General features: G+C 47.8%; 1 protein-coding gene across 1 annotated transcript in view; it reads right to left on the bottom strand.

Moving 5' to 3' along the window:
- Window positions 1-4602: 4602 nt before the first annotated feature.
- Window positions 4603-14718, bottom strand: part of SETD1B (SET domain containing 1B) — a gene marked incomplete at its 5' end in the record, with an annotated part of 47362 nt that continues 37246 nt past the window's right edge. Inside the window, 9 exons of the mRNA XM_010143714.1 lie at window positions 4603-4858; window positions 5590-5727; window positions 6089-6208; window positions 6835-6966; window positions 7260-7426; window positions 9695-11251; window positions 13030-13482; window positions 14203-14338; window positions 14661-14718. The exon at window positions 14661-14718 is cut by the window's right edge and continues 21 nt beyond it. Of these exons, the coding sequence (XP_010142016.1) occupies window positions 4685-4858; window positions 5590-5727; window positions 6089-6208; window positions 6835-6966; window positions 7260-7426; window positions 9695-11251; window positions 13030-13482; window positions 14203-14338; window positions 14661-14718 (2935 nt within the window). The remainder of the gene's footprint in view (window positions 4859-5589; window positions 5728-6088; window positions 6209-6834; window positions 6967-7259; window positions 7427-9694; window positions 11252-13029; window positions 13483-14202; window positions 14339-14660) is intronic.

Genomic DNA, 14718 nt, shown 5'->3' with positions numbered 1-14718 from the left:
ATTCACAAAAATATGAACAAATATGTACAGCATGACACATCCACAACAAAAACACTTTCTTCAAAACAAGATACATACTGGTGACAGATTCTATATGCACAAAACATCCCTACATTTATCAATTTGCTTAACGAAAGAAAAAGCAGAAATCCTAAATCTTCAAAGCCAGAGTTGTTTTAAGGAACATAAAAAAAAAAAGATTTTTTTTTTTTCATTTATTGCAAACCATTTTACCTCCTTTTAAAGGAGGCCCTTTATTTTCACACTGTGAATTAAAACAACCTGTTTATAGAACCAGAAAACTGCACGGGTTGGGAGGCGGGTGTTCTTCCGTTTCGCTCGTCAAACTGTCCGTTTGGTTTCGCGTGTCCCTTGCGACGTGTTTCTTTTCACTTGGACAAATACTACAGTGGCAATAAAGGAGGAAACTCATAAAAACAAAACAAATATTAAATCGAAACAAATCCAGTTGCAAACTCGCTTAAATACGGTTTAGTTTGACTGTACACATTTCCTCGCTTGAAATAAATAGATTTTGCACATTAGGTTTCAGACTGAGGGTGGGGGGGAAAAGAAAAAGCCTCGACTTGGCAATTTTTTTTTCTTCAGTTTCTTAATGCTTCTAATTCCATCTATTTATTTGACAAAAAACATATTTATACAGAATTTACATTATACAAAGCTTGACACAAGCTGTAAATGCCACCAGCTCCTTTGCTATACTGAGTCCTTCTTCCTCCCCACCTCCTCGACACGATTTCGAGCTGGACTCTGGTTAAAAAGAACTCCAAATTACAATAGTCACTTTTAATAAATTATTTACATGCTCTTGAAGTACAAAGAAATCAGCAAAAAAAATTCAACATGTTTCTACAAGAAACAGTGTTTGAAGAGAAGATTCTTGAGTTTGCCTATGTACAGAAGATGCTTTTTTTTATACTTCAAAATCCTTTTTTTCCTTAATTTTTTGTTTTATACAGAAATGCACTGAAATGATCCCTGAAAAAGGTCACAAAGCCCAGAACCGAAACTACTGTGTCCTTTGTTGGAGTTTAAAAATGTTCTGTTTTTCTTTTGTTGTAGAAATAAGCTGCTCTGTACAGTATAAATTATCTGCAGGATGAGCCCCTTCCCCTCCCGGACCCCTGACAGTCACAGACCACATCTCAGATCAACCTGGAACTGCCAACGGGGCCCCGATCCCAACGGATGGGGGAAGGCGTTGGGCAGCGGCAAGCACAGAGCGCGTGTCCTAGAAAGGCCAACGCGGCAGCGGCTGCGCCCTGAGCTCGAGCCAGCTTCACGCGGGTGATCTCGAGAGTTCAGTTTCATTTCCAACGCTGCTCTGGGTTATCTCACCTCGGGAGGTGCAACTGTGCAGGGAGCACAGACAATGCCTCTCTTTTTTTTTTTTGCTTAGGTTTCAATTTAGGTGAAAATAAACCGGGGATGAGCTTTTCAGTGAACAAAACAACTCGAGTAACCCTCTCTAAAGCAGCACGTGCTGTGAGGTTCATTTCTAGTCCTTGCCACCATCCCCACGGGGTGCCGGGGGCCTGTGCTGACCGCAGGAGGCCAACCTGCGTCCGGTCCAGGCTGGCGCGTGCATCGCACACCTCCTGCCTTTCCCCTCTCATCTCACCCCTTTCTAAGCACGAGCAAAAATACCTGGGAAGGATCAGGAAGGCGTCTCCATGGGGCTGCCTACCAAATCCACGTCCGTGACTGCAGGACTCCCCTGCCTGACAAGACCCCAGCAACTGCAGCAGCTCATGGAGATCACTAAACCAGACTTACAACCCTCACCATGATCATCACCTGAACCATCATCTGTTTCGGGAACAGGGCAGCTCTACAGTCTGACACAAAAGCAGCACAAGTAGGACTCTGCAAGCTGAGATTGATGGGGAAGAAAAGAGAAGCCTCAGGTTTGGCTTTGAGACCAGACTAACCTGATTTTTCAGAAGTGCTGTGAGGCCAACAGCTCCATTTCCTCCTGGGGGGCTACTGGGAGTTCAGCTTTCCAAAACCTCACGTTATTTGTCTGGGATCCTATAAAAGGCTGGGTTACAGGCAGTTTCTTTAAGTACCCAAGAGATTTAGGTGCTCATGGTCTTTGGCACCCAAATCCCTTTGGTGCTCCTAAAAACATGATGAAGGACCTCAATGTGTAGGTCTCGTTTCAGAAGACCGTGACCTGCTTCACCACCTCTCCTCAACAAAGATTAAGGCAAACTGCAGGGACTAATCCCATCCAGATATGCTGGGAAATCCAATGCTGCTGGCAGGTCCTTAGGGCTGGGCCATTTGGCTGTCTTCGCCCCCACAAAAACCACTGTTCACGCGCTGGTTTGATGGACCAGAGAGGAAGAAGGCCAAGGACGTGGGCAGAACCACCACACACAGGGGCGTCAGTTCTGAGACACAGGAAACTTCTGTGCATTTCCAAAGCTTTGAATGTAAAAGGTCAAGCTGTAGAGATGCCAACTGGACCATCAACACAACAGGATGAACCTTATTTAAAAAAAAAAAAAAAACAACAAACAATTGAGCCGCTGGTTTAACTCCCAAATGCTCCTGCCATGGCAGCAGTTACAACCAGCGCTCAACAACAGAAACTAGTTGTGCTTCTCATAATTCTAACTTCTGGGTCATTTTCGCCCAATTGCTGGAGAGATCTAGAAAAGGGGTGGGGGTGGAACAACAAAACGGAAACAAAACAAAAACAGAGATGAGACTACGGACTGTCCAACCTCCACGACAATTCCTCACCCTCAGACAGAAATACAGGCGGCATTAAGGCAGCTTTGCAGCAGTCTCTGTGTTCCTGTTCTTTCAGGCCTTTTGTCCGAAAAAGAGCAGAAAAAAAATTTCCAGGAAACTCGTTTGCAAGGTTGTAACCTCCGATAGTGGAACTGTGGCCATACAGCAACGATCGCTGATTTTGAAAGAGAACAAGAACATGGCTGCGCAGCATGTTCCGTGGGGAGAAGATGTTCAGTAATGCGGATCACCTTCTCATTTCATAATGACGTTGTAACTTCCCCTTACAAGCCAATCAAAAAGGGTTTATTACAACTAATCTCTGCTTTTAAAACAGGAGAAGTCCAATGCAAGTTGAGAACCTGATCCTGCCTGTACCCGAATGGTCGTGTAATGTTTCCCGATTGCATCCAAAGAAGTATTTCTTTGGTGTTTTGCCCCATTTTTAAATGGAACCTCTTGCAGAACTGCAACCTTCACCTCAGCACAGCTACAAGGACAAAATATATCGAAGAATCATCTCAAGACATGCCTTCCAAATTTAGAGCAGCGTTCGTTTTCATGCTGTAGATGGGGAGGGCAGGATTGCTCCCGCAGCCTGCTCTTGGGGATGCTTACACCATGTTCTTACTGGAGAGATGGGACCACCCCAGGGCAAGTTACTGAGTAACAGAGGGAGGAGAGCGGCACGGCACAGCTCGCTCCTATCACAGGAGGCATCTCCCACACTCAAGGACAGAGCAAATACTCCATGTAGAATGCTGGAGGGGCAGGGAAATGCTGACGAAAATGAGAAAAAGTACTATGAGACATGCAGCAGCCTGTTTCCCATCTACAGGAAGAAAATCCCATCACAAACGTGGGCCACAGCGTACATTTACAAGGAGGATAAGATTTCTACAGCGTAAACTCGGGCTGAACTTTCCACTTAACTTCAGCCTCAGCCTTTTTTGCATGCAAGACAAATCCATCTCCGAGAAACGGGAATCCCCAAAGGCCATACGCCGTGCCACGATGCTACAGCTACACAACCGACTCGACTTCTAGCGAATGCAGTATCTAAATATTTTCACGTACGGGTGCAGAGGTTTGATCCCCCAACATACCAGCATGGCATATGAAAACGAGAGATGAGCCCAAGGCCCTGAGGTCTGCGGCTGACCTGACTCTTCCCCGGGGTGTCTGGCTTAGGGGACTCCTTCAGGCTCAGTCCTAACGAAAAGGCAGGACAGTTCATCTATAGTCTCATTGCGGACACATCTCCATACATACACACACCCAAGCACACGCGCACACCCATTCACACACCCTCAAGCCTCTGGCTTGCTCTGTAACATCAACCTTACATTTATTTACAGCTTACTCTGAGAAATCTGTGCAATTTCAGCCAATCAAGCTCCCAACAAATCCTATATAGCATTTTCAGTCTCTGCTTCACATTTAAACGTTGAATGTCTTTTTCAACCAACAAAACTGATGAGAAAAAGGTAGCAGCATTTATGAAAAGATGAAGATTTATAATGACAATTAAAAAAAAGGTACCATAATCCCATTATGGAGCATTGCTGCAGGGACTGAACAGAGAAGCTAGTGTTTGGATAGACCATGCCACAAAACGGTATCACCTTTTTGTGTGCGTGTTGGATCTGAAAAGGAAAGAGCACCTGAAACATCAACAGTCCTCCTAAGCGTGTGCGCTTTTTGCTTTCAGTTGTGATCCTGGCGGAAGTGCGAAACTTGCTTGGTTTTTTTCTTCTCTTTTTTCCTCTTTTTTTTTTAGTATTTTTTTCCTTTTAATATTTTTTTCCTTCCTTTTTTTCTTTTTTTTTTCCTCTCCTCTTTTTTTGGCAAAGTGCAACCACACCTGGTTACCACAGTTTTGACATGGCTGAAGGTGCAAGTGTGACGAGAAACCTCGAGTTCAGTTCAGGGTTCCCCTGCAGTTCTCAGAGCCACAGAGACATGGGATTTTTACATCCTCAATGGGAAACTTGTAGTCATAGGTAATCTCCTCATTCACATTGATGTGCTGTTTGGAGTAGATGACAATCTTCTTTTGAGACTCCACCGTGATCACTTTAGCGTAACAATTTGGCTGCAGGGGTGACAGAGAGGTGATGGTTTAGACTCCCGATGGCCATGGCCTCCCAGCCACCACACGGTTATTCCAAGCGAAAACAGAGCAGGGCAGCCCTTTCCCTAGACAGCCTCAGCCACACTTCCAGAGCCCAGACCCAGCGGAACTGAGCGAGGGAGGCGTGAAGCCAAAAAACAGAGCAGCCCTCCTCGTGTTCCTCCAAAATATCCATGTTCTGGTCATTTGTGGTGCTAAAGAGCCTGGATCATGCTCTGCCAAGTTTGTCACAGGCCAACAGCGGCTCAACTAATGCTGAATAATTTGGTCAGACAGTGAAGTCTCTGGGTGTGGAGGGCAGCCCAGAGCAGAGGGGAAGGCTGCTTCTCCACCTGCAGGGCAGAGAGCACTTTTCCCATGTGGACACTAGACTGTTCCCACAGAATAACAAAGCTAAAATCTGCTTTGTTTTAAGGAACTATTTGTTAGATGTGTTTGAACAGTGTCCGTCAGGGTGCCCCAACGCAGCCAGGAGGATTCTGAGTGCACTCTGTTTCACTGCGTCTTTCGTTTCTCAGGTCTCTCAAATCTCTTTATACTAGTTCAGCCTCCGCTTTGATCTGCTGCGGCTCATCAACATTTAATCATGGCCCCCTGCTACTTCTGAACATGGCCCCATTCAAAGTTAGTGAGGACTCAAAGGGTCTGTCAGCACGTCAGAGGACAATTACAGACAAACCCATGATACTTACATTGCAGCTGTGATTAATGAACCTGGCGAAGTTTCCGCATTTCGTGGCATCAATGATGGTGTCGTGATCAACTCTGAACATGTAGCTGCTTCCGATGCCTTCATCCTCGTATCGCTTTTCACGCATGTCAGCAATGACCTACAGAAAACCCCAGGTGTGGCATTAGGACGTGCTGCAGAAGAGATCTGTGAGCAGAGATCTAGACAACCTTCACCTGAGCTGTGCTTGTGCCACTCAGACCCCAACAGAGAACACAGCCCTAACTGAAAACAGAGGATGAAGTTTGGGATGGGCTTCCTGAGAGCTTATCTCCTAAGGATTTGAGTTTAGTTTCTATGGGTTGTTGAAAATCCCACCCTGGTACTTCCAAACCATGTGCCAACCTCTGCCAAGCTCATGTAGCTACTGCCTTACAGCAGGGGCTCCAAGCCCGCTGTCATACTCGAGCACTTCTTTTGGGGCTGGTTTTTGCTCAGATTTCTCCCCCAATCCAGCTTACCTGCCTAATGTTCTGACCCACGTATTCAATCACCATCTCATCAGCTGCAATGGGCTCCATGGCAAAGAGGCCCCAGTCATGAATGTGGCTCTTGCAGAATTTTAGTTTCTTCTTCCGGAACTGCATGAAGAAAACACCCCAAAACCCCAACCCTCTGTTAGCCACAGCACAGAAAGGGAAAGGCCGTCCCTGGGTCCAGCATCCACAGCATGATCCAAGCCACAAGCAGTGCTGGGGTACTTCAAACCGATTTACTTTCCTTCCGTCTTGCAGTGACAGCAAGAGGTCATGGGAGGTGCTGCAGAGCTGCAGTACTTGGGTTTTTACCACTGACCCCACACCGGGGAGAACAGACCCTTTGAGGCCATCGGTCTCTGTTCCGCATGAGCCTGATGGTTCTGACTAGGGCTCATGCTCTGTAATCATCACATACTTATTTATAGCCATTTATCAGCCAGCTCGTGGCTCTGCTTCTCCCAAGTGAGGACACCGAACAAGTGTCATGTTTGCCCTGCGACTGCTCTGTTTCTGCGTCTTCAGGTAAATTATTTGAATTACGTGTTGTATTCAGCTGTATTACATGAAAGCACAGGAGAGCCAGGTACCACTCAGCCATCTGGTACCCACAGCGGTGCCCAATGCTGACTGAGATGGCCACCACCAAGGGGAGATCAAACCAGCAGCCTTGGCCTCAGCCTGCTCCCAACCGGCCCCTGTGCACAGCAGCAATCCAAGGGGTGACCTACCTTGAGCTGGTTGAACTTGAGCAGGTCACTGTCACAGCTACCAGTGAAGGAGGAGAGGAGCCTGCGCTGCTCTGACCGCCTCTCGGAGCCAGCCCGGGTGGAAGCATGAGGTTGGGCGGGGATGCTCATACCCTGAGAGGACAAACGGATGATCAAAGCTTTACCAAACAAACCCAACACCCTGCAGCCTCTCTGTGAGCAATCTCTTGTGCTACGACACATCACCGCAGAACACATGGCCTCCCAAAACATCCCACATCAAACACCGACACCTCCCTAGCAGCTCCCAGACAATCAGCTGGACACAGGAGTAGCAACAGCTTCACCTCCCTGCTTGCCAAAGGCAGGAGGCACCATTGTGTGTGACTCCACATAAAACCAAACCCCATTTGCAGCCCAGCAGCCAGAGGAAGACGTGTCCTCACCTGTGTGTCAGCTGGAGGCTCCTCTGCGAAAGCTCGGCTATTGTTGAGGTATTTAAGTTTGTCCTTCTTATCAATTTTGTAATAGCCTTCACTTCGTGCACAACCCGTCACATGCTCCCTCATCCCATCATCCCGCTTCTTTTTCTTGGGAGTAGAAAAGCTAGTAGGTGGAAGGAAGTCAAGGAGGAACATGGCCACCAGTGGTTATCAGACAAACTTGCTACAGCTACACAGAGCTAACACTGGGAGCATGGACAATTGGAGGGGGGAGGTGTTGCAAAAAATGACAACAGTATTGAAAAATAAACAAACCATCACCGAAGGCCACACGCCTACAGGAAAACCAAGCACGGTCTTTCCTTCTTAGCTGCACGCTTTGGGAAAGTAAAGAGAGAATGAAAATTTAAACATAAAAAGGTTAAGCTGTCAAGAGAAACCTGTTTGAGAATTTCCCCACAGCACCTACTCTGTACACAGAGCACAGCTGCCCAGCCATCTGGATGCACGTCATCTCTGTTGTGAGTGACACACTGTTGTTCTACCTCAGAAGCTCCCAGCAGTCACCCCAAGCCCTGCAGACACCACACTGATCTCACAGCAGCAATCGTCCCCGCTGACTAGGGTAGGAGCAGCACGGACAGGCAAGAGACCCTCCTCAGCCCAGAGGGCTTGGAGAGAGACGCTGCTCTCGCCAGCTGTGGTGGAACAGCTCCTTCAGACCCTGATGGGAAGGGTAAGATCCTGCGCAGATGTTTCAAACCCCACTGTCCTGGTCAGTCCAGAAAACCTGCAGATGGCCTGACAAGGACTCCCTGCACTGCACAGGCAGACAGCTCCTTCAAGTCTTTGGCTTCTGAAAGGCAGTGGAGCTGTACTACTGGCAGCTCACCCCAAAAACACAGCCACGAGGCCCCAAAAATGCTCCCCGTGAGTGATACCATACACTTAACACCAGAAAAATAGAAGCAGAGGGGTTATAGAAAAAAAGAAGCCATGACCCTGAAGTCAGAGGGCTGAGGCGCAAGCTTGCTGCAAAGCAGGTGCACCTTGCAGGTACTGTCACACCTACCGTGCAGCACAGGATGAACCGGCAACTGGCTACAGATGGTTCTGAAATGGTTTAAAGACAACTGTAAATTTGCTGTTACAATAATCCTTACCAACAGGCAAACAGATTTCACGTATTTCCACTAGGTAAGCTGCCACACACAACCATGTTTCAGTGCAGGGTCGCAGGCAAGCCTTGCCCTCAGCCCTCCTGTTCTGCCTGTGGTCCTCCACCACCGTGGGGCCAACTACTCTTGCCTCAAAACTCGTTTGGTTTTGGAACAGCTTCCCCAAGCTGGGCAGACACAGACTTAGAATTACTGGGGCTGACGCATTTGAGGATTTCCTTTAAACAATTAAAGAAAACTACTTCAGGAGCACTGGTATGAAAGGGCAGAAAATAATGAATTTAATTGTAAGCAAAAGGCACTTTGAGATGCGGAGAAACAAAGGATAAACTGCACAGCTCAGCACTGAGCTCCGCTTGCTTTTTGTTAGTACCGTATCACTGACTACCTTAAGTGTTTGGGCTGGTTTTGCTTTTGTGTCTTGTAGGGAGTAAGGGAGGAGATATTTAACTCCACACCATCTCGAGCAACACACCAGGTGGTGCTTTTGTCTTCTTTAACATACATACATGCCTCCTAAAAATGTTACTGAAAGGTTCTTAGGTTATGAAAAGAGCCTTTCAGGCTCTGTTCTGGAGACTGGTGGCCATACAGACACAGGGCCTTATTCTGAGACAGCCTGGGTGTCCCCAAAACACTCCCAAAGACTTAAAGCTCCAGCCGACACTGCTGATGACCAGACCACGGGCAGGGAGGGAGCGGGGGGATGGGGCCAGACCCTGCCCACCAGCACCAGCCAGTGCTCCTCGCTGCAGCACTAGCACTGCACAGCCCAGCCTGTCCCTGATGTGCTGCTTAGAAACCATCGCTCTTATGAGTATTTCAACCTCAAAGCTGCTAGCACCACTAATCCACCGTTTTGGGCACAGAGAGTGAGATTATTTTTACAGCAAGTTTTAGTCCCAATTAAAGCCCTGTATGTGCAGACCAGAAATTCCACAGGCAAGCTGAAAGATAAAAGTCTGGTTTACATGCAGACAGAAGCAAGGCAATCTCCCCTGAAGAGGCGCATACAGATTCTCCCTGCAGTCCTAGACTGAAAATGCAGCAAGAACAGCCACTTCTGCAGTATTTTGGTATTGCAGCCTCAGGGAATAAAAGAGTCTAAAATTCCCTGCTGATAGAAGCAATTGCTATTCTAGTAGGCAAATGCCTCTTCCACCGGCAAACTCAGGCTTTGGCAGTGGAAGCCCTACGCAATGACCACCCAGAGCGTCGCACATGTGCTGTACAACGCGGAGCGCCAGCGAGAAAGGATATAAGGATGGAATACCCAGAGGGTGTCATTGAGCCAGTCCATACCATTGTCCTGCTGTAACAAGCGGTCATACGTGATACACATGAATTTGATATCTTCCTCGTCTATGCCTCCGTTCCAAATGTCATACAAAATGGTCATCTCCTCAAACTCAGAGCGTGGCCTGAACTGAGGCCGGGGTGGGGAATACTCAGGGGAAGGAATCACTGGGAGGTCCTCGGGTGTCTTCTTCTGCCTTCGCCACTGTCTTTTAGGTTTCACGTGAGCTTCTTCTTCCTTGAAGTCTTCATTCCACTGGTTCTCCAGTTCCTTAAATGGCAGTTTCTCTGCAACTGTCTCAGCTGCTATTTTGTCATGGAAACCGTCATTCCTGAAGTCCAGGGTGACAGCTTCAGGGTCTTTCAGTCCATAGAAAGCATCAGGATGTCCACTCAACAGCTCTTTGCCCACAGTGCTTTCCACCAAGGCCACTGGCACAGGAGGAGGTTCTATGGTTTTGTCCGAGTACATATCCAACGAGAGGACGGGTGGTGACCGTTTTGGCCGACCTGGCCTCCGTTTGGGAAGAACAGAAGGTGGTGGAGGGGGAGGAAGGATAGAAGGACCAGTGGGTACTTCTGATGAGAGCAAACCAGATTTAACTTCTGCCTTGCATTCCTCAATGGGCATTCTTCCATCTCCGAGCATGCATGGCAGGGCTGCTACAGGTATTGACTCATCAGGTGGCAAACCCATGTCCGTGTGGAAATCTGCCTGGGGGGGGCTGGCAAAGCGGATAGGGGAAGGAACACTGTTCATGCTGATCGTAAGGGAAGCACCAAGAGGCTCTTTAAAGGGTTTCTCATCTAGCTCATCCTCTGACTGTTTCTTGCCAGACAGAAGGCAAGGAATGGTAGCACCAGCCTCTGGGAAAGTAGGCGTGAAATTGAAATCTCTCCCAGGAGTCCGAGGAATGCCACTGTTAATGCCAGGAGACTGGGATGGGTAGGAAAAGGGGCTCCCTGGGACTTGAGGGGAACTGAGGGTCAAGCTGCTTCCCGTAAGGGGAGCATCACTTCCTGGCGTGGCTGGAACAGTGTCCGTGCTCTGCGACTTCGCGAGGGGATGTGAAGACTTAGCCAAAATGTCTCGCCCAGGAGTCCTAGGAATCTCCTCTTCCACGGACGTTTTGGTCACCATTAATTGTTCGGGGAACTTTTCTGGAGGGACTAAAGATTCTTCCCTACCAGGAGTCGACGGTAAGGGAAGCATGGAGGATGGCACCTTGTGGGCTGGAAGCAAAAGAGTATCAGTCTCTGAATGGACCATCACCTCCCGTCCAGGTGTGCGAGGCAGCCGGTCATCCTCCTCCACTGCAGAGGGCAGTTTTGTTTTAACACGAGCTTCCAAGCTGCTGTCATCGGACTTGCTGAAGAAGCTGCTTTTACTGGGCAGAGGTTCTCCGAAGACTCCTACTGGAGCTGAGAGACAGAGTGCTGCCGCCTCCTCATCTTGAGATTCAGGCTTTGGACCTTCCTGTATCTCTGGTTCCAGCATGGTGGCAGGTTCGGACTCTTCCTCTGAAAGGGGGAAAAGAGAGGAGAATCAGGAGCTTTGCTTCACTCGGCAACTCGCCACTTGCCAGTAAAGGCATGTTTAAGACACCGCAATTACAGAACAGCTCAATTCCACTGAGAGGCTTTAAAAACTCCAGTGCTTTACATTTTGGAGGCACAGAGTGTAGACTAATTAGACCCTACCACAGACATCCCTAATGGACCATAAAAAAAAACGCACTATTAATTTGAGGATTAGCTACAACACAGGCCAGAATGGTTTTCTGCTTTCAAAACCCCTGACCACCTTTTGTACAGACATAAAAAGAATTAGCGGATTGTGGGGCGAGGACTTCAGACATGAGCTGTCAGAGCCCCAAGCTATCAGCTTTTCTAATGTGGCAAGGTAAATTAATTGCAGGGCCAAGAAGCACCCTCAGCTCTCCAAGGAGGAAGCAGCGAAGGGAGGAGCATAACACTCTTGAACGATACATGAAGGAAATGGGAAGCCCTTGTAATGAACGAGGAGACACTTTGATGGTATCAATGAGGCAAATTATATGCTGCTCTCTCTGCAGCAGGCTCATTTGTCTGGATTTTATTTATCCCCTTAGGGCTGGGGCCAAAAGTCATCAACAGCGAACCTTGTTAGGCAGCTCAAAAGTTTCACATTTTCAACTGGTAGAGCAAAAGGAGATGAAAATGCGCCCTTGGAAGGGCAGCATCCCCTATTTGTGCTGAACGAACCAGAATGTTGCTGGAGAAGGGCCCGATCCCTGTAACTCCTGTATGACCAGGCCGGGCTGCACAAGAAGAATGCTGCAGCTTGAGCTGTTCCCACAGCTTATCTGTAAAGCTCATGCCTCATGTCAAGGTACCCAAATGCAGGTCTTCCCAAATTTATGTCCTTTCTGCACCTGTTCTAGAAAGGATTTGTGCAAAGCAGGTTCTTCTTTAGCCCTGCATTTTGCCTCTTTACAGCTTTCAGATTTATGGCAGCCAAGGAGCACCAGCTTGTGCAGGGACTGGATTTCCAGCTCTCCAAGGGGCAAAGCACTGTCCAGTCCTCAGACGCTGGTCCTGGCCAAGGCTTACACTGCACGCCACACTAGATGTGCTCTCCCTGTTGGCTCCGGTTTTTAACTTCTTAATTCCCCTCTAGCTGCAGAATTTGTCAAGCTTTATGCACCTCTCCCCTGTTCTAGTAAAATGTTTCTACTTTCCTTGGGTTAAATACAACTCTGTGCTGAATAAAGACAAACTTTCTTCTTGCAGAGAACCAGGGAGTATCACTCACTTAAAAGGACTAAGTAAAAAGACCCGACAAATAATAATATTAGGAACCAGGTATAATGCTGAGACTCCACTCACCTGCCCAATATAGCTTCCCAGTCACATACTGCTTTGTTATTAAAACCAAAAAGAGCCAGTAGTGACTCATTAAGCAGATTCCTGTTCTGTTCTAGCAGCCATGGCTTTGCTATCTTGAGCTTCAGCCACCACCCTATCCAATCAGTCACCTTCGGATGATGACAACTGTTCAGTTCCATAGGATGCTAACTAAACTGGCCCAGGATAAGATTCTGGATACAATAATCACAGTATTTTTAGCAGCAGATTCCTTACTAGGAAGGGAAATCCAGCACAGACCTCCTTTCACTGTACAGATAACCCCCAGCCTAGTGCCAAGACTGGAGGCAGAAAGAGAACAAGGGAAATACAAAACCACGCACGTTGGATGCTGTGAGAAAACTGTACTTGGAAACGTGGTAAAAAATGCCAAACCACATGGAGGAGCATACCTGGCCTACAGATGGGAGACAGTGCAAGTTTTGTCTCCTGGTCTCTATCCATAACCAGGTGTTTCAGCGTTTCAGCAGCAATAGATGTCTCTGGGACTTCCCCACATTCACCTTCCCCTGCCTTGATTTCTTCCATCCCTTCATCTCTCACTGCCAAAGTTGGCTCTGCGAGTCCCAAGCCTGTCGCATCCATGTAGTCATCCACAGGATACAGCTCCAAAATAGTCTCCCTCTCATCATCAGGAAGCTCATGACCAGCAGGCTCATGCGTTGTCTCAGCAACCATGGCTTCTCTGTCCTGATCTTCAGCCACTTCTTCCTCCTCTTCCTCCTCCTCCTCCTCCTCGTCTTCATCTTCATCATCCGAGTCTGAACTTGACTCAAATTCAGAGGAGTCCTCACTTTCATCAGATGATTCAACTTCAGCCTTGGAAGACGAGGGACTTGCTGCATCTACAAGCAGATCAAATCACCATTAATTCTGCTTTCTGACTCCATTAAACAACCAGGGGCTGCTAGAGGTGCAAATATCCCTTCCACACTGGAACGCCACGGAAAGAGCATCAGCAGCAGCGTTGGCTTTGAAGGAGTCGCCTCCCAATTTATCTATTTTTGCAGAGACTTACAAACCATGTATTTGGATGCTAACAACGTTCACCACCCAACAGCAGTTCCAGGAGCAGCAGAGCCAGCGCTGCCTTCACCCGACCCAGGGTGGGGTCCCTCGGTGAACTGCATTTTTCTTGGAGTTACACTGAGATTTTCTGCTGCCTTCACACACAGCTTTAAAATGTGGAAACTACCACCTTGCAGAGCAGGAACTGATGGACAGGACAGAGTTAAAAGTTATTAGTGGTTAAATTACCCGTGGTTGAAATGTGGTCCCTTCTCCTGCCAGCCTCACATGTTTCATAAAACAAGCACAAACTTGGCTGGCTTTAAGACCTCTGTCCCTCTGCCAAACTGGGCTGAGATCACTCGGGGTCTAGAGAGCTACAGCAAAGGGATGCACAGACTGAAGGATCATGGAAGCCTCGCAGGTAACTATTAAAAATACCTGTAAAGCATTATCTTGGACAAAACCACCCTTCAGTGAGAAGAAGGTGCACAAAGGAAAAAATCAGCTCACAAGTGCAAGTGAGAGACCACAGCTGACCCGAAGGCTATGCTTACCCTCCTCGGAGTCCTGCTCCTCCTCCTTGTCACTTGTGTCTATGCCTGTCTCTTCTTCCTCATCATCCTCATCCTCATCATCGTCTTCATCATCATCTTCATCATCATCGTCTTCATCCTCATCGTCCTCTTCCTCCTTTGCAAGAAAGCATTGCCAAAAATGAACAGTGCCTGACTCTGAGACCTGGCTGTCACTGCAGTAACCACCAGCGACTCACACGGACACCAACCAGAGAACTGGAAGAGGGAATAACCTTAGAGATGTTCTCTTAGGACAGCCCCTAACAGAAGCTCTCATCTTCTAGGGGAGGTAACTCTGGCTTCCTTTTAAAGATGGATAACATTCAAAACTGCCATCAGAAAACAACACACCTTGCCAGGTGCTGCTTTCACCAAGCCTCCCTCTTCTTCCTGCTCCTCTTGATAACATTCAAAACTGCCATCAGAAAACAACACACCTTGCCAGGTGCTGCTTTCACCAAGCCTCCCTCTTCTTCCTGCTCCTCTTCCTTCTCT

This window comes from Buceros rhinoceros, unplaced genomic scaffold (genome assembly GCF_000710305.1).
Source record: "Buceros rhinoceros silvestris isolate BGI_N320 unplaced genomic scaffold, ASM71030v1 scaffold16219, whole genome shotgun sequence".
Classification (NCBI taxonomy): Eukaryota; Metazoa; Chordata; class Aves; order Bucerotiformes; family Bucerotidae; genus Buceros; species Buceros rhinoceros.
Note: the sequence above shows the minus strand (reverse complement) of the source record. Positions and strands in the feature narration are given on the sequence as shown.